Source organism: Arvicola amphibius, chromosome 5 (assembly GCF_903992535.2).
Source record: "Arvicola amphibius chromosome 5, mArvAmp1.2, whole genome shotgun sequence".
Classification (NCBI taxonomy): Eukaryota; Metazoa; Chordata; class Mammalia; order Rodentia; family Cricetidae; genus Arvicola; species Arvicola amphibius.
The window spans coordinates 112,733,059-112,758,957 of record NC_052051.1 but is presented as its reverse complement, the minus strand read 5'-3'; the positions used below and the strand labels follow the sequence as shown (position 1 = coordinate 112,758,957).

Genomic DNA, 25,899 nt, shown 5'->3' with positions numbered 1-25,899 from the left:
GAAAATGGACTCACAACCAGCTGTGGTGACACAGGCCTTTGGTCTCAGTGTTCAGAAGGCAGAAGTAGGTGGATTTCTGTGAGGTTAAGGCCAGCCTGGGCTACACTGTGAGTTTCAGGCCAGTTATTGTTATGTGGTAAGACTCTACCTCAATAAAAAGATTTTTAAAATGTCCTCAGAAGGACACTGCAGGACGACTTTATTAGAGCTGGAGAGAAAAGGAGACAGAGGAGCTGTAACTCTCAGCAGATGCTGCGGAGGGAGGTGGAGAAGAGGAAGAAGAAGCCACACCTGTGAAGTGGGGGTCCAGGAGCAGGGAGGTTCACCAGTGGAGGTCTGCAAGCCTTTACAAAGGGTAGAGGCTAGACAGGGACCGGGTGAAGCAGCAAGGAAATGAAAGCGGGCAGTCTTCTCCAGAAGCAGAATTGTTCTTTAGTCAGAACAACCAGGCATCTAGTGTGTGGGATCCTGGGGTTTTACAGGAGGGCAAAGGGATATCTTTGGGGAAGGCAGAGTCCATCTGCCTGGCCAGCTCCCCTGCGGGCTGGAGGTGGTAGATGCCAGCAGTTTTGGTGTGCTTCCAAGTGTGTGATCAGTCAGGTCAACCCTTCTGCCCGGAACTTCAGTATACCTGAGGCTTGTAGGTAATTAACCCTTCACGGAGTGTCAGGGAAAGCAGGCTTGTGCTTTTAGGCTCCCAGATGGGGAGGGGTTATAATTTTCTGTTAGGAGGCAGATAGGCATGGCACTGGACACTAGCTAAGAGCTCTGCATCCTGATCTGCAGGCAGCTGGCAGAGAGAAACTCTGGGCCTAGTGTGGACCCATGAGAGACTCCACGGCTGCACCCACTGGTGCACCTCTGCCAACAAAGCCACACCTTTGTAGCCTGGCAACTGAGCATTCAAAAATATGACCTTAGGGGAAGCCATTCATATTCAAACCACTAGAGAGAGAGAGAGAAAGAGAGACAGGGCATGGTTTGGGAACCCTCAAAGCTCACCCCCAGTGACACATGTCCTCCAACAAGCCACACTTCTTAATCCTTTCCAAACAGTTCCATTCCCTGGTCACTAAGCATCCAAACATATGAGTCTATGGAGCCATTCTCATTCAAACCAGCACACAGGGTGTCTTAGTCAGGATCTCTAGAGGAACAGAACTTATACAATGAATGCCTGTCTGTCTGTCTGTCTGTCTAGAAAGGGCATATTAGAATGGCTTGCAGGTTGTGCCCCAGCTACTCCAACAATGACTGTCTACCAAAGGAAGGTCCAAGAACCCAGGGGTTGTTCAGTCCATGGATGATGTCTCAGCTGATCTTCAGTATCTGCCAGGATCCCAAAGAAGACGGCTCCAGGGCCAGGGGAGGATTGGACTTGCCAGTGAGAGCAAAAACAAGCAGGCAAAGAGAACAAGCTTCCTTCATCCACGTCCTTTATATAGGCTGCCAGCAGAAGGTGTCGCCCACATTAAAGATGGATCCTGCCACCTCAGAAGATCCAGAATAAAAGTGGGTCTTCCCACTTCAAATGTTGTAATTAAGAAAAAGCCCAGGGCTGGAGATACAGCTCAGCAGTTAAGAGCACTGCCTGCTCTTCCAGAGGACCCAGGTTCAATTTCCAGCACCCACATAGCAGATCACATCTGTCTGTATCTCCAGTTGCAGGGTATCTGACACCCTTACACAGACATACATGCCGGCCAAACACCAATGCACGTTAAAAAAGGGATAAATAAAAAAATAAATAAATAAAGACAGACAGACAGACAGAAAACAATCCCTCACAGGTGTACCTAGCCGCTTGAGTTTTAGTTAATCCCAGGTGTAGTCAAGATGACTACCAAGAATAGCCATCACCAGGGCCTATTCTTGGCTAGCCTAAAATTCACTATGTAAACCTTATTGCTTTCCGTGTGCTGGGATTAAAGGAATGTGCTACCATGCCAGCTAGGCTTGGACTAACTCTTGAAAAGAAACAATGGGTAATGCTCTAATCTTGGGAGCCGATCAGACTATCGCTTCTCCACCCCAAGCCACAGGTATCCTATTCTTTTGAATAGTAGGCTTAGGAGCAGTAATTAGCAAAGCGAATGAATTTTCATCTTCCTAGTGTGGCCAGAGAAACAGGAGGTGGGGTCTGAAGCTGAGCACAGGGAGGGGTCCGCCCTTGGCCTCAAAGGTCACACCACCTAACCGGGTCCTGAAGACTTTCTGCTGTTGGAGTGCTAATGTCATGACCTACACACGGGGACACACTTCCGAGCCTTGTACTAATGCACATGTCCAGGTGAGGTCTGGGCTGAATAGAGCATTGATTGAAGAAGTGGTGGGGGTGGGGGGGTAGGGGCTCCCTCTCTGCCACCTGCAGAGCACTGGGAGGAGTCACAGAGGCCCAACAGGTCTGACTACTTTGAGAACCTCAGAGCAGGAATCAGGAGAGAGGAGTGGACCAAGAAGCAGAGGAAAAGCTGGGGCTGGAAAGGGAATTGCACGAGAGACTGCCATGAAGCTACTGCCCAGCTGGAGAGCCGCGCTGCCCATGGGCCCTCGGCCTGGCCTGTGCCCCTGCATCCCAGCCTGGCCGTTGGCACAGCAACCCAGAAGTAGGTAGCTCCAGGGTGGTTGGGACTAGCGTAACCAGAGGGGAGCAGGTGCTGATCTCAGGCCCAGCTCCTTCCAGCTGAATGGGGCCCTGGATCCTTGTGGCTGCCTCGGCTAACTCTCGGCTCCAAGGTCAGGAAAAGAGAGGTGTAGGCACAGAGTGAAGGGCTTAGGGAGAAAGGTCCCATGTTCAATTTAATGTTCGGCTATTTTTATTTTAACCCTTTGAGATAGTTGGGTTTCTCTGTTTTTCTATTTTATTTTCTGAGGCATATGTAGCCTTATCCTGGAACTCACTCTGTGGACCAGGCTGGCCTTGAAATCGCAGAAATTTGCCTGCCTCTGCCTCTTCGGCCTAAGTGATGAGTTTTAAAAGCGTGAGCTGCCAAGATCTTGTGTAGCCAAGGATGTTTGAGGTTGGTCTTGAACTCCCAACCTCTTGCCCTCGAGCTGGAATTACAGTATGTGTCATCACATTCAGTTTTTCCGTTATTTGAAATAATTGATGATTTAGATTTAGTGCGTGTGCTCAAGCACGTGTGATGCATGTGTGGGGAGGACAGCCTGTGGGTGTCAGTTCTCCTCTAGCCTGCGGGTCCTGGGGAGAGGACCGAGCTCAGGTCGGCAGACTTGGCAGCAAGTGCCTTTTCCTGCTGAGCCATCTTGCAAGCTCCCAACTTTTATTTACCATTAGTGTGTGTGTGTGTGTGTGTGTGTGTGTCTGTGTGTGTCTGTGTTGTCTGAGTTTGGGTGTTAGTGCCACAGGGGTACAGGTGGCAGTCAGAAGACAACCTATAGAAGTCAGCTCTCTCCCTCCACCACGCAGGTCCCAGAGGTCAAACTGGGGTCACTGGGCTTGGTGGCAGGTGCCTTCACCTAATAAGCCATCTAGCTAGTCCTTTTCTATTCAGTTCAGGTTTTGCTATGTTAGGTACTATTTCTTTAGTGTATAGTCTAGGCTGGCCCAGACAGAACTCACTATAGTGGGCCTGACTTACTGCGATCTAACTGCCTCCTGAGTCCAGGGATTACAGGCATTAGCTACTAGACCCAACAAAATTCTTAACACTTTTGCAACAAGAGCCCCCTCCTTACTTTCCCAGGGTCCCACAAACCTCGTAGTTCATCCTGGCTAATGCGTGTGGGGGGGAATCCTCACCCTGAGACAGGGCATGGTCTACACAGGCCTTTCTGCAGATGCCTCAGGAACGCTATATGGTGAAGGCTGGCAGGGAGGGGGACCAAACCTAACCTGAGTTTAGCATTGGTTTCCTGAAACCTCACTTCCTGCCTGACCTTGGTCATATCACACTAAGTCTTTTTCCTTCGGCAGTGAAAGAGTTAACACCCCGCAGCCCCAAAGGGGCGGGACATGTGGCAGCACACATACAGTACAGATATTGGCATTTGATGGTGATGGTGATAAGATTAACTTCTATTAATAAATGTAGAGGGCTTCGTGAGGAAAGCATGAGTCATGTCTGTTCTCTCTCCTGGCCTGTCATCCTCACCCTGTAGACTCTGGCCCTCCCTAGGGAAACAAGGCCAGGCTCCATGCCAGGCTTGGATGCGGGTAGAGGATATTCAGAAGGTAAACGTGCCCCATGCTTGGGTGGCCAGAGTTAATACCTTACCTCTCCCTGAGTGTCCCTTTCGCAATCTGGAGCTATGGACCTGGTTACAGATTGACTTCGAACAATGTCTGATGTGCGGAGTAAAGTCCTCCTTGGCCTTGGTAAAGCCTTCCTCTTTTCTCCTCAGAAGTTTCTCCAACCCGTGTCTCAGAGATGAGATCTCAGGAGGACTCCAGGAGCCCGACACAGGTGCTGGCCAAAGCGGGGAGCTGGGCAGGGACACGGCAGGTGGGGGCTGGGCCTCTGCTGGCCTTTCTCGGAAGGCAGAGACAAAATTTCTAATGTACTTGACAAAAAGAGACAGTCCTGAGCTTCCAGTGGCACGTGGGGAGTGGAGGAGAGGGGATAAGGATGAGGGAGCCTGTGGTTTGGGAGCTGACTGACTTGGGCTTAGACGGTCAGTAAGGGCTGGGCCTACTCTCTCTGTGGCACCTTCAAGGACGACTGAGAAGCAGAGGTGGGATGGGAGGGGTCTTATCCAAAGCCTAGACCTCTCCCTTGGGCCTCTTTGTCTTCTGACTTAGGGGCCTCACTAGAGAGCCTAAGGTCTTAGGGCTCTAGAAGCCAGGACAGTGCCTTCATCCCTAAATTGGAGTGTGGGATGTGGGAAGGAGTAGTGACCGCCAGCTGTGAGGGTGGCCGGTCCAGTCCATCCTCAGTGAATGGCCGGGAGGCCGCCCATCACTCTGCCCTGAGCTGCAGCTCTCTCTCGCTCCAGCATGAGTCCTTGGGTTCAGCAGAGGCTTCCACCAGGGACCGGAAGACATCCTTGCCCATGGAGCCCAAGTTCGACATGTTGTACAAGATTGAGGATGTGCCACCATGGTACCTATGCATCCTGCTGGGCTTCCAGGTGCGTTTCCCCAAGGCCTCCCCAGCCCTACACAGCATCCTCCCCAGGTATCCCAAACCCTCCCTGGACAAAAGTTATTTCAGGCCAGAGAAAGAAACAAGTCAGCACAACGACTGTCACCAAGCAGCAGTGTCAAAGAAGGTTGAGTGGTCTGGGAGGATTGTGGACGGCTTGTGACAGGCAGGAAGGGCCCATCCACAGAAGCCATAGGAATGACCTGGGGGAGGCTGGGGCCCTGACTGGTGAGCGGCAGCTCTTTGGTAATCCCTAGGGGATGATGTCATTTGAGTAAGCACCCCGTCGGTATGGGCCAGGTTCAGGACACTGACCTGGGATGTACGTTTCCACGTGAGTGTCGTGGGGCCACCTCTCACACTCCTCTCACCTCAGCATTACCTGACGTGCTTCAGCGGCACCATCGCTGTGCCCTTCCTTCTGGCTGAGGCGCTGTGTGTGGGCCGCGACCAGCACATGGTCAGTCAGCTCATCGGCACCATCTTCACCTGTGTGGGTATCACCACTCTCATCCAGACTACAGTGGGCATCCGGTGAGCTGCCCCTCCCCAGCACATGCGCGTGCGTGCGCACACGCAGACAAGCACTTGCACGCTCGCACACAGCAGAGCAGGCGGTCTCTCTTCGTGCATCTGGTTTCTTCCCTGTCTGCTGCACTATCTACCTGGCCAGCCTTAGAGCTAGGTAGCTGGGCTCCCAGGAGACCGTGTTTAGGGAGTCTCCTTCGCTCGCTCTTTACTCCAAAGTTTAGGGGCACTGCTTCCTTGCCCCACTGCCCATCCCTGTGAGCAGCAGGCTTTCAAGCATCTATGTGGGACCTGGGGGATTCCTAGCCCAGAATGAACAATTTTAATCCGGTTGGCTCAATGGTGGTGGATGCGAACAGTCGCAAGCAGCCCTCAGATGCAGAAAAGGTGCTGTCCGTTTTTTTAGAGCACGTGGCTCTCCCGGATGCTGAGATGGAGGGGCTGAAGACAAAGCTTGGGGTTTGAACGGACGGGAGTCCCCCTGGGGCCCCAATGCCTCCTCCCCCCCCCCCCCCCCCCCCCCCGTCTCATCTCTCTCTGATGCTTCCTCCAAGCCTCCAGTTTCTATCCCTTTCCCTCAACCTACTCCGCCACCCACCACCGCTACTGTGTGCCACCTTCCAGGCTACCACTGTTCCAGGCCAGTGCCCTTGCCTTTCTAGTTCCAGCCAAAGCTATCCTGGCTTTGGAGAGGTGGAAGTGTCCCCCAGCAGGTGGGTTCGGTTTTGATGTCTGTGCTGGAGGAGCCATCAGCTGCCCAGAGTCTAGATACCAGGGTGTATTCACGGCACTGTGTTCTCTCTCTCTGTCCTCAGAGGAGATCTATGGTAACTGGAGTATGCCCCTGGATACCTCTCATATCTGGCACCCGCGGATTCGCGAGGTGGGTAGAGAGACTGGGCTGAAAGGAGGGGCTAGTTGGGCAGTGTGTATACACTGCTGAGCTGTGTTCAAGGAGGTGGTCGAGAAACTTGAACATTCTGTTGGGGCCCTGTCAAGGTGACTTACAGCCGATTTTGTCTTTTTAGGTCCAGGGTGCAATCATGGTGTCCAGTATGGTAGAGGTGCTGATTGGGCTGATGGGGCTGCCTGGGGCCCTGCTCAGCTACATTGGGCCTCTCACGGTCACCCCCACTGTCTCCCTCATTGGTCTCTCTGTTTTCCAAGCTGCTGGTGACCGAGCTGGCTCCCACTGGGGCATTTCAGCTTGGTGAGCAGACTGCGGGACTATTTCTGTCCAATCCTAGACCCTGCCCCCAGCCCCCTCAATCCTGCCGTGTTTCCAGGTGCCAGCCTGGCCTACCAGTCATTTTCTTCCTGTGTCTCTACCCCCAGTTCCATTCTGCTGATCGTCCTGTTCTCCCAGTACTTACGCAACCTCACCTTCCTAATACCTGTTTACCGATGGGGCAAGGGGTTCACTCTCTTCCGCATCCAGATCTTTAAGATGTTTCCGGTGAGGAGCTGGAAGATGCTAAGACTAGCAAAGGGGAAGAGCTGAGGCAGGGCCAAGGCTGGGGCAGGGACAAGGGCTCCAGCCAGAGGCTGAGCGTCAGTGGGGGTTCTGGGACTGGTGCTGACACAGGAGCCTGCAGCACCCCCTCACCCCACCCGCTCCAGATCGTGCTGGCCATCATGACGGTGTGGCTGCTCTGCTATGTGCTGACCCTGACTGATGTGCTGCCTGCAGATCCCACAGCCTACGGCTTCCAGGCACGAACTGATGCCCGAGGCGACATCATGGCTAGCTCACCCTGGATCCGCATCCCCTACCCATGTAAGCAAGTCCACTTGGTCCCTTCTGCTTCCAACCAGAACTCCTGTGAGACAGACGCCTGCTGACTCCAGTTCAGCTGACAGTGCAGTTAGCATTATCCCTGCTTGTGAATGCCACGTAGTGTTTATCCCCAAACCTTATGCCAGATCTGTGGTTCAGTGTGATACCCTCCCTACCAGCCCCTCTCCCTTTCAAATAACCCCGTCTGTCCCCACCCTACCATAGTCTTAAGACCCTGTTGTCTCCAACCCAGGTCAGTGGGGCCTACCCACTGTGACTGTGGCTGCAGTCCTGGGAATGTTTAGTGCCACACTGGCAGGCATCATTGAGTCCATTGGTGACTACTATGCTTGTGCCCGGCTGGCTGGTGCACCGCCCCCTCCGGTACATGCTATCAACAGGTATGCCTGGCTCCGTGTCTGATCCTGAGGGGCCACTATGAAAACAAGTGTGGGGATAGGACTGGGTCCTATGGTTGGAGACTTGGGCAAGAGAGCCACTGTCACCTCCAGCCCTCATTTCCTTGAGTACGGAACTGGGAATTACTCACTCTATAAATGCTGGGAACTGCGGAGAGATGCAAGAGTCCCAGGGAAACCAGTTCCCGACAACTGTGTACCCAGTTCCTCATGCGCGTTCTCATGCATGGCCAGCCATGCTGTGAGGTGGGGACCCTCATCATCTCCATGGTACAGATGAGGAATTGAAGCTCAGAACTGTCCAAGGGAGTAAGTACCGGCACACAGTGCTGGTATTGGCTCCTGGCTTCCAGACTGCACTGCAACAGATAATGTCAGCCTGAACAGCCCCAGAGCCAAGGGGACAGGGCAGACTGTTGATGAGTCTGCACCAACACCCCACTCACCGTTTCTTTACAGGGGAATTTTCACTGAAGGCATCTGCTGCATTATCGCTGGGCTACTGGGCACAGGCAACGGGTCTACCTCGTCCAGCCCCAATATTGGGGTCCTAGGGATTACCAAGGTGCCACGCCACCAGCCAGAGCAGCACTGTCCCGTTGTGTGTTGCAAAGCCCTGTTCTGAGTAGTCTTGGCTTTGGCCCAGCCCCATCTGTGGGAGCATCCCACCTTCACCCTCCCCTCTACCCAACGCTGGAGTCCATTTATATGCCTGACACCCTGTCCCCTGAACTGGCCCTGCTTCTGGTTCTAGCCAGCCCCTGGCTTCCGCAGGTGGGAAGCCGTCGAGTCGTGCAGTATGGTGCATGCATCATGCTAGTCCTGGGTGCCATTGGCAAGTTCACAGCCCTCTTCGCCTCTCTCCCAGACCCCATCCTGGGAGGAATGTTCTGTACCCTTTTTGGTGAGTGGCCAATGCCTGCCCAGTGGGCGTGGCAGGGCCCATCTAGCCAGGCTGCATCTCTGACGGTTTTGCGGCGGCAGGTATGATCACCGCCGTGGGACTGTCCAATCTGCAGTTTGTGGACATGAACTCCTCCCGCAACCTCTTTGTACTGGGATTCTCCATGTTCTTTGGCCTCATGCTGCCCAATTACCTGGAGTCCAACCCAGGTGCTATTAACACAGGTACCTTTTATTCTCTACTGTCTCGAGATGTGGGGGAAAGTGGGGTGTCTCTCAAAGCTCTCATGTGGGTTGGAAACCAGCGAAGTGGTAGAGCGTTTCCCTAGCTCCTGTAATGAGGCTGGATTGTAAGCACGAGCCTAGCTATTGATCAAGTTTTATACGTGCTCATTTAATTTTCAAACGAACAAGAGTTCCCAGGGGCTAAGTGTTGTCCTAAGCCAATAACTAGCAGCTGACAGAAGACTGTCCCAAAAGATGGGACAGAGGCATGACAGGCTTGAAAGTTGGGGCTTTGAAGAGCCCATGGCCACTATAGCTTCTAAGTCAGTGGGTGACACAGGTGGGAAGTCCCTGAGGCTCCTAGAAAAGGCCACTAGCCCACTGACCCTCAACTTATTCCACAGGCATTCCAGAAGTGGATCAGATCTTCACTGTGCTGCTGACCACGGAGATGTTTGTTGGCGGGTGCCTTGCTTTCATTCTGGACAACACTGTGCCAGGTACTGGGTCAGTGCTGGGAGGAAGCACAGAACCAGGCCATACTCCTGTGTACAACAGATGGCTGTTTCTGAGGAGAGATGGCCAGGTCTGATACCATGCAGCAGCAGGAACAGACGGGCTGGCTGAGTGTCCGTTGGCTGGGGGAAGAGCCTGTAGCATGGCATATTCCCTAGGTCTTGAGAGTCAGTTCTGAGTTTTGGGAGTCTCCCACCAATTCTTTATGGCCACCAGGCTGGAAGTGCCTTCGTTTTTGCGGAGTTGGACAGGTAAAAACGCAGCACTGTTTTGTGGGGACAAAAATCTACCAAGTAAGTTAGCAGCCTGCCACGCAAACAGAACCCCAAGGTGAACCTTTGCTGTCCCAGCTTTTGCAGGGAATGTGGAAATGTGACAACCCAGTACGCATATGCCCAGTGAGACAGACGGCCATGAGATCTAAATGGCAGCCAGCATCTGCTATGAGTCAGGAATGGAGTGTGTCACACCACTCTCAAAACCTGACAGGCCGGGCTGGATCAGCAGTCAAGCACTCGCCAAGCATGCGTGAGGCCCTAAGATTTAATTCCCGCTACTGAAACCAAACAATGCCCACATCATAAAGTAACTGTGAATCGAGAGTCACTGTATATGATCCCTGCAGACAGGTTTTGGAAACTGAGTGGGGAAAGCTCAATGAAGACAGTCAATGAAGACAGTGGTCATTAACCATGGTTTCTTGAGACATGGCAGTTCAGACTGGCTTAAACTTGTCATTCTCGTCTTTATCTGCTATCTGACGTATCACCACACCTGGCTTATTCCTGCGGCAAATTCAGTTCAGAAAAAGCTGGTGGAATTTACCAGCTTGGCCGAGGCAAATTGAGGATGTTTGTTTTGAGGAATTCCTCCCACAAAATGGGACGTAAAACTGGATTTAAATAACAAGTTGCTGAGACTAAGCTGGAGTCATCTGCAGATAAGGCAGCTCCATCCTGAGAGGAGCATGAGACTGGGACCAGACTGTTAGCAGGAAGGCGCTCTGGGCTAGGCAGGTTTTCAGGCTATGGCAGCGGCATAGAGGCAGGTGGGGCACCAGGACCACAGTTGTGTGTATGCCAACAGCTCTTCCCTTTCTACTCTGGCCAACTCATTTCTGGCCCAGTGCAAACACCTTCAGGGGCAGCCTTTCCGAGGCCTCCAGCCCTCCTTGTTAAGAGCCTGCGATTTACTCGAGACTGCAGTGGCTCTGGGTTATTCTTAGCTCTGGCTGCCCTCACTCCTCCCACTACACTGGAATTATTTCAGTCTTTGTCAGCCCCAGCCCTTCTGAGAACCTGCAATCTCTGGGACTCTGGGACTCTTCTCCCATAGGTGCACCCTGCTCCATCAAAGTGCCTTGCTCAGCTTGGTTTTCATTCATACTATAGAAATGATTTATTTCCCAAATGTATAATTAGAGTGAATCTTAATATTGATAAAGTGTTTCAAGATCTATGTCCTTTGCCTGGCAGGATGACTCAGCAGGAAAAGGTACTGGCTGATCCCGATGACCTAAGTCCAACCCCCAGGTCCCACATGATGGAGCAAGAGAACCTACTTCCTGTGCTTATCTTTTGATCTCTGCACTTTCATGGTTACAGGATAAACAATAAATGTGACAAAAAGTTATAAAAAATACGTCCTTATGTATATAACCTAGATACTACTTGGGTCCCATGAACCCAGCACACACTAGCCCTATATTCAGATCCATCCATCCATCCATCTATCTTTTGGGTTTTCCCAGACAGGTTGCCTTGGCTGTCCTGGAACTTTCTCTTTAGACCAGGCTGGCCTTGAACTCAGAGATCCACCTGCTTCTGCTGGGATTAAAGGCGTGCGCCACCACTGCCCAACCCAGACAGAGTAAAATGACTTAGCTTGTTTCTTCTCAAAATTTTGTGCAATAGTGCCTACACACCTCCCAGGAGTGTTCTGAAATAATGAGATTAGTTAGCACAGAGCCTGATGCTACAGTTACACACAGCATTAATCTTTAAACATTTTTATTTTATTTGTAACACTGCATTTTATATGCATTGGTGTTTTGCCTGCATGTATGTCTGTGTGAGGGTGTCAGATCTTGGAATCACAGACAGGTGTGTGTGAGCTGCCATGTAGATGCTGGGAATTGAACCCAGGTCCTCTTGAAGACTAGCTAGTGCTCTTAAACATGGAGCCATCTCTCTAGCCCCATGTATTAATCTTTTAGAGTGTCTCAGAGCTACAGCAAGTAAGGCATCCAGGGTGGTAGAGAATGCTTATCTAGCATACAGAACTGCGTTGGGCTCCATTCTAGCAATGCAAACTCATCAAGACATGATTCTAGAAGTATGTGTTAGGACTGGTTGTATGAAGGGGAAGCAGCACAGGGCTGTCACCCTCTTAGATGACCCCACTGTCCTCTTGCAGGGAGCCCAGAGGAAAGAGGCCTGGTACAGTGGAAAGCTGGAGCCCATGCCAACAGCGAGATGTCAGCCAGCCTGAAGAGCTATGACTTCCCCTTTGGGATGGCCATGGTAAAAAGGAGTGCCTTCCTCAGATACATTCCTATCTGCCCAGTCTTCAGAGGATTTGCTGACAAGTCAGAAAATCAGACTCCAGTTCCAGAAGATACTCCAAACAATACAGAAGCCACATCTGTGTGCACCAAGGTCTGAAACTAACTACGAAAGGAAAGGTAGGATGTGTTACGACTCTTGTGGGAGGTTGAATAATCCAACATCTGTTTCAACAACGAAAACTGAATTACTTCCATTTTTGTAATCTGTTTCAAGTTTCTTCAAGGGGAGAGTAGGCTGGATAAAAAATCCTATGTGGGGGGCTAGAGAGATGGCTCAGAGGTTAAGAGCCCTGATTGTTCTTCCAAAGGTCCTGAGTTCAATTCCCAGCAACCACATGGTGGCTCACAACCATCTGTAATGAGATCTGGTGCCCTCTTCTGGCCTGCAGGCATACATGCAGACAGAAACAAAATAAATAAATCTTTAAAAAAAAAAAAAAAAAAACTAAAAAATCCTATGTGGATTTTGGGTGGAATTCCTTAGCCATGTTATGAGAGCAGAAATTCCCAAGTGTTGTGGGTCACCGATGGTTACAAGTTGGAATATTAATCTTACCAGATAAAAGCAGCATTTAGGACAAGCAGTCTATAAGCAGTCACCGTAAGCCTGTGTCTCCGAATTCTTTTATGCTTGTATGTATTTTTTCAGTCTTTCAAGTACCGACATTACTGGCATAAGCCACCATGATTAGTTCACTCCCTCTCAATTCATGATCCTTCTATCATAGCCTCTCTCAAAATGTAAGAACTAAAAAAACCTTTAAGGTAATTCATTTTATGTCCGTGTTTTGCCCGCATGTTTGTCTGTGTGTCATGCACCTGTTCAGTGCCTGCATGTAAGCAGTAAGCATGGGATCCCCTGGAGCCAGAGTTATGGAGAGTTGTGAGCTACCACGTGGGTGCTGGAAACCAAGGGTCCTCTCGCAAGAGCAACAAGTGCTCTTCTCCACCGAGCCACCTCACAGCTCAAATGCAGGAATTTGCAGGTGTATAATACCACACCTAAATGTTCGGTATGGAAAACGTTGAAACACTAAGACATTAAACAGGAAAAGTCATTCTACATATACCATTTTGTTTCAATGTTAGTGGTCATAAAACTAAAATAATTTTAATTACTTTCAGTGCCACAAATCTGTTAGCACAAGCCTGTAAGGGGGGTGACCATTTGTCTTTAGGGCTTCAAAATGCGTCGACAGCTGAATCCAAACTTTGCCTGAAATGCAGACACCTGATTCGGTTTAACAAAAGGCACTTGTGTCTACTATGCGAGCTGTTGAGGAGGCACACGAGATTGAGGCTAGTTTGAGCGGTGCCCCTTGTAGTACATTTGATTCTGAGCATTTAGAAAATAAAGGTATTATGGACCCCTCCCCAAGAACAAGTTTCAAAGATACTCACACACATTAAAAAAGAAAAAGAAAATTGGGGCTGTTGAGATGGTTCAGTGGTTAAAAGCCTGGCTGCTCTTCCAGAGGTCCTGAGTTCAATTCCCAGCACCCATATGGCAGCTCAAAGGGTCTATAACTAGTCTTTTTTTAATTTTTATTTATTATGTATACAATATTCTGTGTGTATGTCTGCAGGCCAGAAGAGGGCACCAGACCTCATTACAGATGGTTGTGAGCCACCATGTGGTTGCCGGGAATTGAACTCAGGACCTTTGGAAGAGCAGGCAATGCTCTTAACCACTGAGCCATCTCTCCAGCCCTATAACTGTAGTCTTACAAGATCAATACTCTTCTGTGTAGTGGTATATTATTTGTATCTTGATAAATAAATCTTGCCTGAAGACCACAGGCAAAGTCAAGCCACTAAAGAAGTTTTACCTCTACCAAGGCTGGGCCATTGCAGACTAAGCCTCTCTCTCCTCCCATTTTATATTCCCTCGAGTGCTGGGATTAAAGGCATGTGACCACCTGGATTTGTTCCTGCATTGATCTTGTGTAGCCCAGGCTGAACTCACAGAGATCCATCTGCCTGTCTCCCAAATCCTGGTATAAAAGGTGTATGTCACCATTGTCTGACCTCTAGTGGGTCTTCAGGCAAGATTTATCAAAATACAAATAATATATGACCACATTCACCCCTTTTTTGTCTAAAAAAAGGCTATATGCAGGCAGACAAAACATCCATCTACATTAAGTCAAAAATAGGGCTGGAGAGATGGCTCAGCAGTTAAAAGCATTGCCTGCTCTTCCAAAGGTCCTGAGTTCAATTCCCAGCAACCACATGGTGGCTCACAACCATCTGTAATGAGGTCTGGTGCCCTCTTCTGGCCTGCAGGCATATACAGACAGAATATTGTATACATATTTTTTTTAAAAGGCAACACCTGTATTCTCAAAAAGTTAGCATTAAAGGGAGGGAGGGAAGGAGGAAAGAAAAGAAAGGAAAAAAAAAAAAAAGGAAAAACTAAAGCCAGGTTTGGTGCTGTTTGCCAGATCTCTGGGAGTTGGAGGCCAGCCTGGTCTACAAAGTGAGTCCCAGGACACCCAGGGCCGCACAGAGAAACCCTGTCTCAGAAGAGACCAATGACCAGTTAACAGTGGCTGCTTGCCATGCAGAAAATAGTCCCTAAGTCCAACCTCCAGCACCACAGATAAAAAGTAGTAACTTCTCAGCGCTTTCCACAATGAATGTGAGCCAGAAACACTCACACAGAAGAGCAAGATAACCTCAGCACCCAAAAGCCCAAGGCAGGAACCTGAGCTGCAAAGCTGGCTTTAGCTATGTAGCAATATAGTGTCTCAAAACAAAGTCGGGCATGGTGGGCATGCCTTTCAGGAGGATCTCTGTGAGTTGGAGGCCAGCCAGGGCTGCACAGAGGAAACCCCATCTTGAAAATGAGCACAAACAATGAAATAAATGACTGCAGGGCCTGTTTTAGTCTTCAGCCCTATACTATCAAGAGAAATCCATGCTGCTGCTCATGCTAAGCAGGTGTCCTACCACTAACACATATCCCCAGCACACCAGTTTTATTTCAGACACTGGTCTGAGACAACAAAAAGCAAGGACAAATACTGGAGAGACACTCGCACAGCTATTGTGTATTTGAGCAAGTCCTCTTCACTGAGCACAGTTCACTCACAGGGTGACCGGAGGCCGCGGGCGCACACTAAGTACCGATACCGGAGAGTCTGTACCAATAAACACAAGCACCAACTCAGTTCTACTATTATTTATTTTTTTAAATATTTTTGAAAAAATATAATTTTTTTACAATATTTTCAACTTAAACACTATTCACACTGAACACGTATGGCAGCTTAACCTACCCAAATATGAAGTTTAAGAAGCCAAAACTGTTCTAGCTTTGTTAAAAGAAAAATTGTGCTGCAGACTATAGTCATGATAGTTAAAGCAAGGAAAAGCACCACTCAAAATCATGCTTCCACCTCTTCAGTGCTCCAATGGATGATGGGCTGGTGTTGGTCCTGTGCCAGACGTCACACACGTATGGCTACGATGCAGTAGATCCTCAGAAGACACAGCCTCAAGTCCTACTTCTTCAAGTTCACCACCGCTGGGAGAACCCAGTGTTCCTAACATGATAACGCACCAGGCAAACGCCAGCCTGGCTCTGAACTGACCACCACCGTACCCTCTGCAGACATTCTTGTGTGACGACTCACTGCTAGTTAACACTTTCTTCAGAAAAGGTCATTTTTAATGGACAAATTCAACTGAGAAATCTGCTTAACAATCAGAACTTAATTTAAACTTACTCATTTACTTATTTTACAAAGTGTAGACATTAAAAAGTGTCAATTAATCCTAAGGGACCATCTACCCTCAAAGACAGACAAGTCAGTGAGAGTTGGAGCTTATTTAATTTGGTTCTTTGTCACAAATGACTGGTGCTTCTTCCGTTGCTGTCTTTACGTTAAGCCACGGGGCCGATTCTACTTTCAGGAACCGTGTGACAGCTTCTTACTTAGCAACAGTCTCAGCACTTTTATTAAGCATGCAAGACTAACAAAAACTTTGGCAATGCATAAGTGTAACACAGTGACGAGAGAGCTTTTACAATGAAGTCTTCTAATACTGCCTTCACAGTGTGGAAATTGTGCTACATCCACCAAAAGAGGGCCCCGTCTACTCAAATATGTTAGTACTTCACCCCAGGAACAAACTCCTTTGCATTTGGATTCAGATTGCTCTTGACCTGGAAAATAAGTACATAAGAAAGAAAGAAAGAAAAAAGCAAATTCATTATAGTTGGCTGTGGATTCTCAGAAGCATTCAGCCTAGATCCTTATGTAAAAAATATCTTAGAAAAATACAGAAGACTGGACTACAGTTATACCTAACCCCCAAAACCTATGGCAGAGAAAGAATGTGATGGGCTGCTATGGCCTTCTTTGTCTTATATAGGTCTATATAGTCTATACAGGTCTATACAGTCCTAGCTGGCCTTGAACTCAGAGATCCACCAGTCTATCCTCCCAAGGGCTGGGATTCAAGGCATTTGTTACCACACAAAGCCTCTATATCCTATTTTACCAACTTCTAAAGTAGGAGCTGACATTAAATAATACAACTATAAAAAGACCCCACTAACTTCATAAACTATAGGAGTAGCATGGGATAAGGACTTCTGTCAACTGTACTTGATGCTCCGGGCGACTTCCAAATAAGTGAAATACAAGTTCACAGTCGAATAACTGGGCACTGTTGGCTGTTAGTGAATTTTACTTATGACTGTCACTGAAAACTTGGGGGTTATCTTTCTACAGGAGGAACTGGATGCAACAAGAAAAGAAAACCGCACAGAAGACAGAAGACCTGAGTTGGGAATCTCAGCTCTGCCTTTTCCAAATTCCCATGTAAGCTTGGACAAATCCCCCCCCCCCCCCCCCCCCCCCCCCCCGAGACTGTTTCCACATCAGCTTACAAAACATGAGAAGAGTAGGCCGAGGTCTCTAAGCACTCGAGACCTGCACTAGAATTATTCTCTTCTCCACTTTTACTTTCCTAAGCATACATGTCAATGTAAAGAAAGAGTGGGACATTCTCTACACTGAGTTGGGAGTTGACAAAAAGGAAATCAGGAGATTCCAGGGGTAAATGCAGACATGCTGGTAGGCTTTTTTTTAAACTGAATTTAATTCTAATGTCATGTATTTTAAGCCTAAAACATAATACTAAACAATACATTGGCCCAATAACTTAGATAAATATCCCCCATTCCCACAGGGAAATAAATCTAAATTTTAATTAATGTTTCAGGCCTGGGCTTGACCTTCAGCATTACATACACAGAAATAAAACCCTTAAGAGGAAGAAGAGCGAACATGGTTTAATTGTAAAACCCACAAGTCTTTTATATATAATCTCTGGCAGTTAGAGGAGTCTAAGAATGAATTAAAGTACTCTCAAATAGTTTGAGTTAAACTAATTAGTTTCTGTGTTATGGATTTATGCAAAGTCCAGCTTACACTTCAGACCAGCAAGGGTCCATCAGAGCATCAGTATCATTTGACACGACTAATGTAGCCATAAGCAAGCATCTTGAGATTATACACCTTGTTCAGCTGGGTCACTGGCCATTTACTGCAACAAAGATTATACCACAATGTAAATGTTTTCTGCAATGTCCTTTAGTTGCAGAACGGTTTCCAAAGTGTGACGGGAAGGATGACTCTAAACTATCTCCTCTGGGATGCTTTTAAACAATTACCATGCTTAAACCTGATTCTTCAAGTTTAGGTGATTATGACGACAGCTTAGTAAACGAATGCACACTGAACAGATAACAATGAAGAAATTCCAGAGCCCAGGAGTTCCAGATAATTCTCTTGGCTAGAAAAATGAACACTGAAAACCAGAAAAAAAAATTGTAATTTCATGTGGAGCATGGTGGTTCATGCTTGTAATTCCAGGTTTTGATAGACTTGGGCATGAGGATTACTCTCTAAGTCTGAGGCTAGTCAGGGCTATGCACTGAGTTTCAGGTTGGATTGTGCTACAGTGAGACCCTGTTTCAAACATCTACCCACTTCACAAAACAAAATCTTTTAGCTTAATTTTAGTAAAAGACTCATCAGGGTCTACTTTAGTGACGATGAGAACTTTACTGCAAGGGCATTACCAGAGATGACACTGAGGATAAGCAAGAACATGAATCTAGCTTTGCATTCTTTTTCTGCCAAGAGCTTGTAAAAGTATCTCAAAGAAACCCAATCAGGAGATCTAAGAAATTTTATCAGATAAAAATTTCCAGATTTTACCAAATGTTTAGGTGAGCAATTAAAGAGCAAAACTTTCATCAAGGTACTTTTATATAATCAAGCAATACAGTAATATTGTAAATTTTGTACTACTCCAAGACATTCAGATACTTCAAGGGCAACATAAGTTTAATTCAACATCAAGGTTGAACCAACAAGTTATCTTATGTGAGACTGGGGACCTCTGTTTCCACACTTAAAAAGAGTGGGAAATTTTTCAAAGGGGAAGAGATGTGGAACTCTTCTTAAATAGAGCGAAGCTGGATTTTCCACTTATGGGAAAGATAAGGTAGGGTCTAAAAAAATGAGAAATGACTTTTTTTTTTACCACAAGATCTTCCAGAGAAGAGCCATCACTGATAACAAGGTCATTAAACTGGTCTTGGATTTGGTCCATAGTTTGTGGGAGATCTCGAGCTGGAATAAACCATTCATGTTCTTCTTCCTCTTCCAACATTTCTTGGAAACAGCGTTCAATAAATTCTTCTTCCCACAACTCCTCTTCTATCTAGAGTTACCACAAATAAGGGGTAATTATAGCATAGCTGTAGGACATCCCTAAGTATGGCTTAAAATATCTTAAACAAAGCCACTTGCAATCATAATGTGAGAACAGGTTGTGGTAGGTCGTACACGCCTTTAATCCCAGCACTCAGGAGGCAGGCAAGTGGATACCTGAGTTGAGGACAGCCAAGAATACACAGCGAGGCCCTGTCTCAACACAACAGAACAGAACCAGGTCAAACAGTAACGTGGCTGGCTGTGTGGTTTACACACTTGAAAAACAAAGTGAAACTCCTACAGTGACTCCAGGCCAGCCTGTAATACAGAATGTGCCCATCGTTCAAAGTCCCCCATGAGCCTGTCACAGACGTGCACACCTGTAATCCTAGTACTATGGAGGCCGAGAAAGCAGAATGGTGAGTTCACACACACAAAAAACCAAAAACCAAAACATAATATCAGAGCCAGAAATGCAACTCATTGGTAAAGTATATCACTATGCATGAGGCCTTGGGTCTCATCTCCAATACCAAAATTCAAAAATTCAAAACTTCCCGTTGCTTCTTTTTTTTTTTTTTGGTTTTTCGAGACAGGGTTTCTCTGTAGCTTTGGAGCCTATCCTGGAACTAGCTCTTGTAGATCAGGCTGCCCCTGTTGCTTCTTTACTACAGGTAACAAATGAAAACAAAACCCCCCATAAAGACCGAGGAAGAGCTGTTTAGGGTTATTCTAGGTCTTTATTTGTCTCTACAGAATGTTTTTCCATTTTAAACAGCAGGGAAAAAGTAAAGGAGTGAGCCAGGTGGTAGCAGCACATGCCTTCAATTCCAGCACTCAGGAGGCAGAGGTGGGCGAATCTCTGTGCATTGGAAGCCAGCCTGGTCTACAGAGTGAGTTGCAGGACTGCCAGGGATATGCAGAAAAACCCCATCTCGAAAAGCAAAATGAAAATAAATAAACCCCTCAAAATAAAAAAATAAAGGAGCCATCTCTTCGAAAAATATTTATCAGAATTACCCATGAAGCCTTAAAATACTCAGCCCCTAACCCACTCTATATAAAGACTACAGGAAAATGTCTACGAGGTAGAGATTAAACAGCCAGGGCTACAGAGAACCCTGTCTTGACCCCCCCATCCCTCCAATAGAAAGGAGGCTGGAAGAAAGGATTCAGTGCTGAACAGCACTAGCTGTTCTTTCAGAGGCTGTTCCCAGCACCCATGCTGGGCAGCTCACAACTGCTTGCAATTCCAGCACTAGGGGATTCCACGCCCTATTCTGGCTTTTGCACCTGCACATACATGGCTCAGCCATTAAAGGTTAGGCTCATAACCAAAAAAAGTAAAAATAAATCTTAAAGTCAGGCCTGATGGTTCATGCCTTTAATCCCAGCACTTGGGGTGTGTGTGTGTGTGTGCGCGTGTGTGTGTGTATGTATAGGCTGGTGTATTTCTGCAGGTTACTGAGTGAGACACCCTGCCTTAAAAACAAACAAGAAAACCCTTTTCTCCTTTAATAACAGCCCCCGCACCTCTATTGAATCTCACTGAAATGTTAGAAAACTGTTTTACTCTGCAATGTCCGTCACTGGATGCAAAGATATTAGGCTACCCACTAATTGCCAAACCAAACAATCAGGATTGGGACTAAGAAAGCGAGAATAGTGGAAATGGGGATAAAGATGTCGCTTACCAATCTACCAGAGCTCTCTAAAGAGTAGTAGCAGATTTTAAGGTTGATTAAGATTGAGGGTCTTAGGTGAAAAACAGACCAATTTTGCACCAGACATCTATGGTCTATGCGCTTCAATTTCCTAAATTCTCTCGGATTTACACTGTAATACAGAGATCTGATTGATTTAAGGAAGTGGTCTTCAAACTGAACTGAGACCTTTTTTTTGGCTTTCTGGGCTCTATCCTATTATTCTGCACCTATCTCTAGAGTGTGACTCCGAAACAAGCTGCCCAAGTAATTTTAATGAGCAGTTAAGCCTGGCAGTAATTAGCAGCCAAATAAGAGTAGTAACACACAAAATCTTTACCTGCATATAAATGACTACACACACACACACTCACTATGGGGTCAAGTACATCTTTGAAAGATATGAAGCTACAAAAGAAACAGGTTTGTACACAAAACTGACTTGTCTGTTGAATTCCTCTTCGTTTTCCATCCACATGTACTCTGCAAATGGATTATCATCTTCATGGGAATGACCGTTAATAATCACGTCTTCATTGACGATGCTTGGGCTAGTACTGCTGCGACTTGGATCTTTCATGGTTGGTGTTTGCTGTCGTTTTTAACCTTTAAAGTAGAGTACAATCATTCTTTTAGTTCCTAATGAGTGCACCTGCTGTTATTACCGCCCACCAAGGTGTTAGAGGCACATGCGACATTAGTTGGAAATGATTAAGAAATAGCTGAGAAAAGGGCTGGAGCTATAGAAGTAAACAATGCTTTTGTGTTTGTTTGAGGACATGCACATGTGGGGAGGCTATGTTTTAAAACTTAGATTCATAAATTTTACTTGACTTTTGTTAGTAATTTTTTTCTTATTAATGCTGCTTAGAAATCAGCTAACCCCTTCAAATATAGAAGCTTGTTTTCACTAGATCATGTCCTGTTCCTACTTGAAATTCCTCACATACTGGTTTCCAACAGTATATCACTATTAAAAATTTAAATATGATTTTACCATCTTTCTCCACTAGTTTCATATCTTAAGAATTAGCATTAAACCGGGAGGGCAGTGATGGAGTATGCCTTTAATCCTAGTGCTGGGAAGTAGAGGCTAGGCAAAGAAACCCTGTCTTGAAAAAAACCAAAAGGAGGGGCTAGAGAGATGGCTCAGTGGTTAAGAACACTGGCTGCTGCTCTTCAGTAGGACTGACACCTTCACATAGACATACCTGCAGGCAAAACACCAATGTACATAAGATAAAAATAAATAAATAAATAAAAAGAAAACCCAAAATGGTCTCATTAAACTTCAAATAGATACATTTCTTGCCTGGACTGCATTCTGAACTGTCATGACTCCTCAGCTTTAGTTGTATTCTTACTTTATCACAGACAGACAGACAATTAGTCTACCAGTCTCTTCAGCTGTAAAGTAAAAATAACTATTCCACCAGGCATGGTAATGCCTATCTGTAATTCTAGCACTCAAGGGGGTGAAGTAGAAAGACTGCCCTGAGGCTGAGCCACCCTAGATCACACACTAAGTTCTAAGTCAGCCTGGGCTATGTAATAAGGTCTTGTCTCAAAACCAAAACAATATTCACAAAAGAAAAATATTTTCATTAATCCTTTTCCACACAGAAGTTTTCAAGAAGCATTAAGTTTCTGTCTTAATGTTTGACACTACAAGATAACGGTTAGAAGAGCACCCTAAGAGCCAGACCCTAACTCTAGCTCTCTAAGTGAGGCAGACCTGTAGACCTGTAATCTTAGGACTTGGGAGGCTGAGGTGGGAGGATCTAGCTGTACTATGTGCACAGAAGACTTATTTCAAGAGAGAGAGAGAGAGAAGCTACAGGCTAGAGAGTATTGGATGGAGCATGCCTTTGATCCCAGTACTCAACAGACAGATCTCTTGAGGTCTAAGGCAGTCAGGGTTTTACATAGTGAGTCCCTGTCTAAAAAATAAAACCAACAAAAAACTATCACGTCTGTTTTATTCTTCTCAGCTGTGAAATGAATAAATCAGTTTCTTCACCTAAGTCTCACCCTCCTCGCATGTAAAGTGGGTAATAATGAAAGTACCCAGGGCTAGAGAGGTGGTTCAGCAGTTGAGAGCACTTATCGCAGAGGAGTTCCCAGCACCAATATGGTAGTTGCTCACAACCACCCTTAGCTCTGGTTCCAGGGGACCCTTCCTCTGATCTACCCTCTGATCTCTGTAGGTGCCAGGCACACAAATGGCACACACAGTTACATGCATAAAAACACTCATAGGCATAAGATAAATGTAAAATTTTTAAAGATTAAATTTGTGTGTTTTTCCTGCACATATGCAGGTGCACCACATATATGCTCAGTGCTCGAGAGGTCAGAAGTTGGCAACAGATACTCTGGAACTGAAGTCACAGATGGTTGTGTGCACGGAACTGACATTTGGGTCCTCTGTAAGGGGCAACAATTAAACAAGCACTTTTCTTAACTGCTAAGCCACCTCTCTAGCTCCATTTTTTGTTGTTTTTTGATTTTTGTTTTTCTGAGACGGGTCTTATAAGAGTGGCCTCGAAGAGCTGGACCCGATGCTTCTGCCTTTACCTCCCGAATGCTGGGATTACAGTCACCCAGCACTGGTGGTCTCAGTACATGGTCCTGGCTTGCCTGAACTTGTAGACCAGTCTGGTCTTAAACTCATAGAATCCATCTGCCCCTGCCTCCTATATTTATAATACAGGCCAGCCTCAATCTCCTAAATGCTAGAATTACAAGCCAAACCTAACCACAACCAGTTAATCATTTAGAAAAATTAAGCATCCAAAGCAAGGTACAAGGTAAAAATAATCACAGGTCTTCTACCTATAGGAGTGAAACAATGGTATAGAAAAATCCTGATCAAAGGTTGCACATGGCAGGAATCCTCGCTACTCGGGAAGCAGAGGGGTATGAAGTCTGGTCGATTTATCAAGACTCTGCTTCAAAGGGCTGGAGATGTTGGTTGTTACACTACAAACAACAAAAAACTAAACTCTAAGCCTGTGATGTAACACTAACCTCTGATGTTATAAGGCCGATTTGGTAAGAGTAAGGATGGCTCACCATTCTCCCATCATTTGAGTAAAAAGCTCAAATATATCAGAAACACTAATTTATGCAACCAGGTTTTAAAATGTAAGACATAACTCAAGGGCTGGAGAGATGGCTCAGCGGTGAAGAGCATTGCCTGCTCTTCCAAAGGTCCTGAGTTCAATTCCCAGCAACCATATGGTGTCTTACAACCATCTGTAATGAGGTCTGGAGCCCTCTTCTGGCCTGCAGGCATACTAGCAGACATAACATTGCATACATGTTGAATAAATAAATCTTTTAAAAAAAGACATAATTCAAACCCGTTAGGCAGATGATCATCTACAATGGTATCAATTAAAGCCTTTTAAATTAAAATTTACATTTTTTAGTCCTTTTTTGTACCTGCCATATTTCAAGCCTCCCCTCCCATACTGGGTTTCACTATGTAGCTATGGTTGGTCTTGAACTTAAGAGATCTGCCTCAGCCTTCTGAAAGTCCTATACTCCAAGTTTTCAATAGCCACAGTAATGCTGGGTTTCAAAGTCCAGCCACTACATCTAGCTTAAATAACTAATACTTACAAAAGTACTTAGAACAACGATTGGGATAATTAAATGATATGTACTTGCTAAATATCTGCCAAGCTCCTGTTCTCTCAACTTCAAATTATGTAAGAAAAAAATCTGCTCTACTTCACACACTGTCACGATGAATATGAAAATACTTTATAATTATAAAAAGGGGTGAAAGTACAGAAGGCTGTTAAATAACCTTCAATCTTCCACAATAAAATTGTCCAACAGTGGACATTTTATAAGTGTCATTAAAATGAAGGCATCACTACCTAGGGTCATAAAGCGATAAACCTGAATTAAGATTTACTTACTGGAGGAAACCCCACTCTAAACTTACTCTGTCCCAAAGAGGGTAGACATCACCTCCCTCAGTTCGAGTTCGCAAGGACCAACATGCACATCTTTTAACCATTACAGTGAATCGCCATCCCCCATCCCCTAAAGATAAATAGGGTATTTTTTTTTTAAAGTTACCGGTCTTTTGATACATACTTGTGAGAATGGTTTTTGTTCAAGGTCATTAACACAGAGAGTGTGTTCAACACCCTGTCATTTACAGACCAAAAGCAGAGCCACACACAGCAAGAGCTGGATCTCATTAAAGTTCTTGCATAGTTTCTCTTCCTAGTTGAAACCATCTATAGCTCAAATTTCAGACATTACTTAAATGAACCAATACCTATCAACTACTAAATGTAACGTGAAAAATGTGCCACCGTGAAAAATGAAATGCTCAGCCAGCACACGCAAAATGAGCATTTCCTGAAATAAGCGCCAAAGGCTGTCAGCAAATTATTTCTAGGGTTTGGGGCTGCAAAAGTAGGGAAAGCAAGGCTTTAGCACCTATTAGAAAATTATCGCGGGCTACTGCAAAACGTTTTTAAAAGTAAACTTCACTAGAAGTCCTAATACTCCCTTCCTTTCGTTGAGGTAGTAGTGGTACCGAAAGGTAAGGGGGCCAGTATCCAATAATATGAATTGAACGGGCCTTTTATCTATCAGCACCCCAAACAAAGGCCCTATCGGGAGCACATGATAAAGCTTAGAATAAAGAAGTAGGGGTGGTGAAGAAATGGAAGAGGTTGAAAGATACAGGCCGTTCGACCGTTACAGAATGCTCCCCTGGGACACCGTCAGCCTGCCAGTCCCTTGGCCCCTTTCCTTCCCAAACCCCAGCGCCGCAGAAACGCGCAGGCGCAGTAGTAGGGGCTGCGCGTGGCGACGCGCAGGCGTAAAGTGGGTAGAAACAATGAGCTTTGTTGCCCAAGCGGCGAAGCGGGGGGAGGCACAGGGAAAGGTACTGGATAGGTTTTTTAAAAAAAAAAAAAAAAAAAAAAAAAAGACTGAGGATTGAGGAACGCAAGAAAGTGCTATCCCGGCAACACTCACGCGCCACAAGAGACCCGGACAGACGACTGTGCGGTCGAAATCATAAATGAAATGAGAAAAATGAACAGAAAAACGAGCTGAGGCCACTTCGGAGAGATAGATGGTGCCTGCCTCGGCTTATCCCTCAGATTCGGGGGAAATGGACCAGAAACCGAGGTCAAATCGGCCTCGGAGGCGCACAGCCTGAGCGGCCTTTTTGCCCCCCTCGGCCTTGCCGAGAGCGGCCTCTCGACCGTCGGGGTCGCCGCGCCCTCACAAAGCTCGGTCTGAGGGGACCCCTCACCCAGTGCACGGCAGCGGGGACGGCAGCCAACGAATCCTGTCGGCCTCCGCGGATCTCCACAGGCAGCGCCGCTCCCCCGCTCGACGTGCGCTTCGCCCGCCGCCTCCCTTCTCCAGTCCAAACAAAC

General features: G+C 46.6%; 2 protein-coding genes across 6 annotated transcripts; one reads left to right on the top strand and one right to left on the bottom strand.

The window, feature by feature from the left end:
* Nucleotides 1–4,217: 4,217 nt before the first annotated feature.
* Nucleotides 4,218–18,771, top strand: Slc23a1 (solute carrier family 23 member 1). 5 transcript variants are annotated; one of them, XR_005285353.1, is made up of 16 exons: nt 4,220–4,427; nt 4,957–5,091; nt 5,482–5,639; nt 6,258–6,346; nt 6,449–6,516; nt 6,662–6,843; nt 6,969–7,089; nt 7,254–7,410; nt 7,664–7,811; nt 8,289–8,394; nt 8,604–8,733; nt 8,814–8,957; nt 9,362–9,457; nt 11,889–12,156; nt 16,782–16,871; nt 17,650–18,771. XR_005285353.1 is itself a non-coding variant. In XM_038329364.1 (15 exons), exons 1-14 carry the CDS (start codon nt 4,392–4,394, stop codon nt 12,134–12,136), a joined length of 1,818 nt encoding a protein of 605 aa, XP_038185292.1. In that variant the 5' UTR covers nt 4,220–4,391; the 3' UTR covers nt 12,137–12,156; nt 16,782–17,627. The 5 variants fall into 5 exon arrangements, 3 of the variants coding, with proteins under 3 accessions (XP_038185293.1, XP_038185292.1, XP_038185294.1); XR_005285352.2 differs by lacking the exon at nt 17,650–18,771 and adding an exon at nt 17,275–17,627; XM_038329364.1 differs by lacking the exon at nt 17,650–18,771 and having other exon boundaries at nt 16,782–17,627.
* Paip2 (poly(A) binding protein interacting protein 2) lies at nt 15,209–25,899 on the bottom strand. The gene is made up of 4 exons (XM_038329367.1): nt 25,773–25,899; nt 20,922–21,085; nt 18,604–18,783; nt 15,209–16,210 (listed from the first exon to the last, which is right to left on the bottom strand). Exons 2-4 carry the CDS (start codon nt 21,057–21,059, stop codon nt 16,154–16,156), a joined length of 375 nt encoding a protein of 124 aa, XP_038185295.1. The 5' UTR covers nt 21,060–21,085; nt 25,773–25,899; the 3' UTR covers nt 15,209–16,153.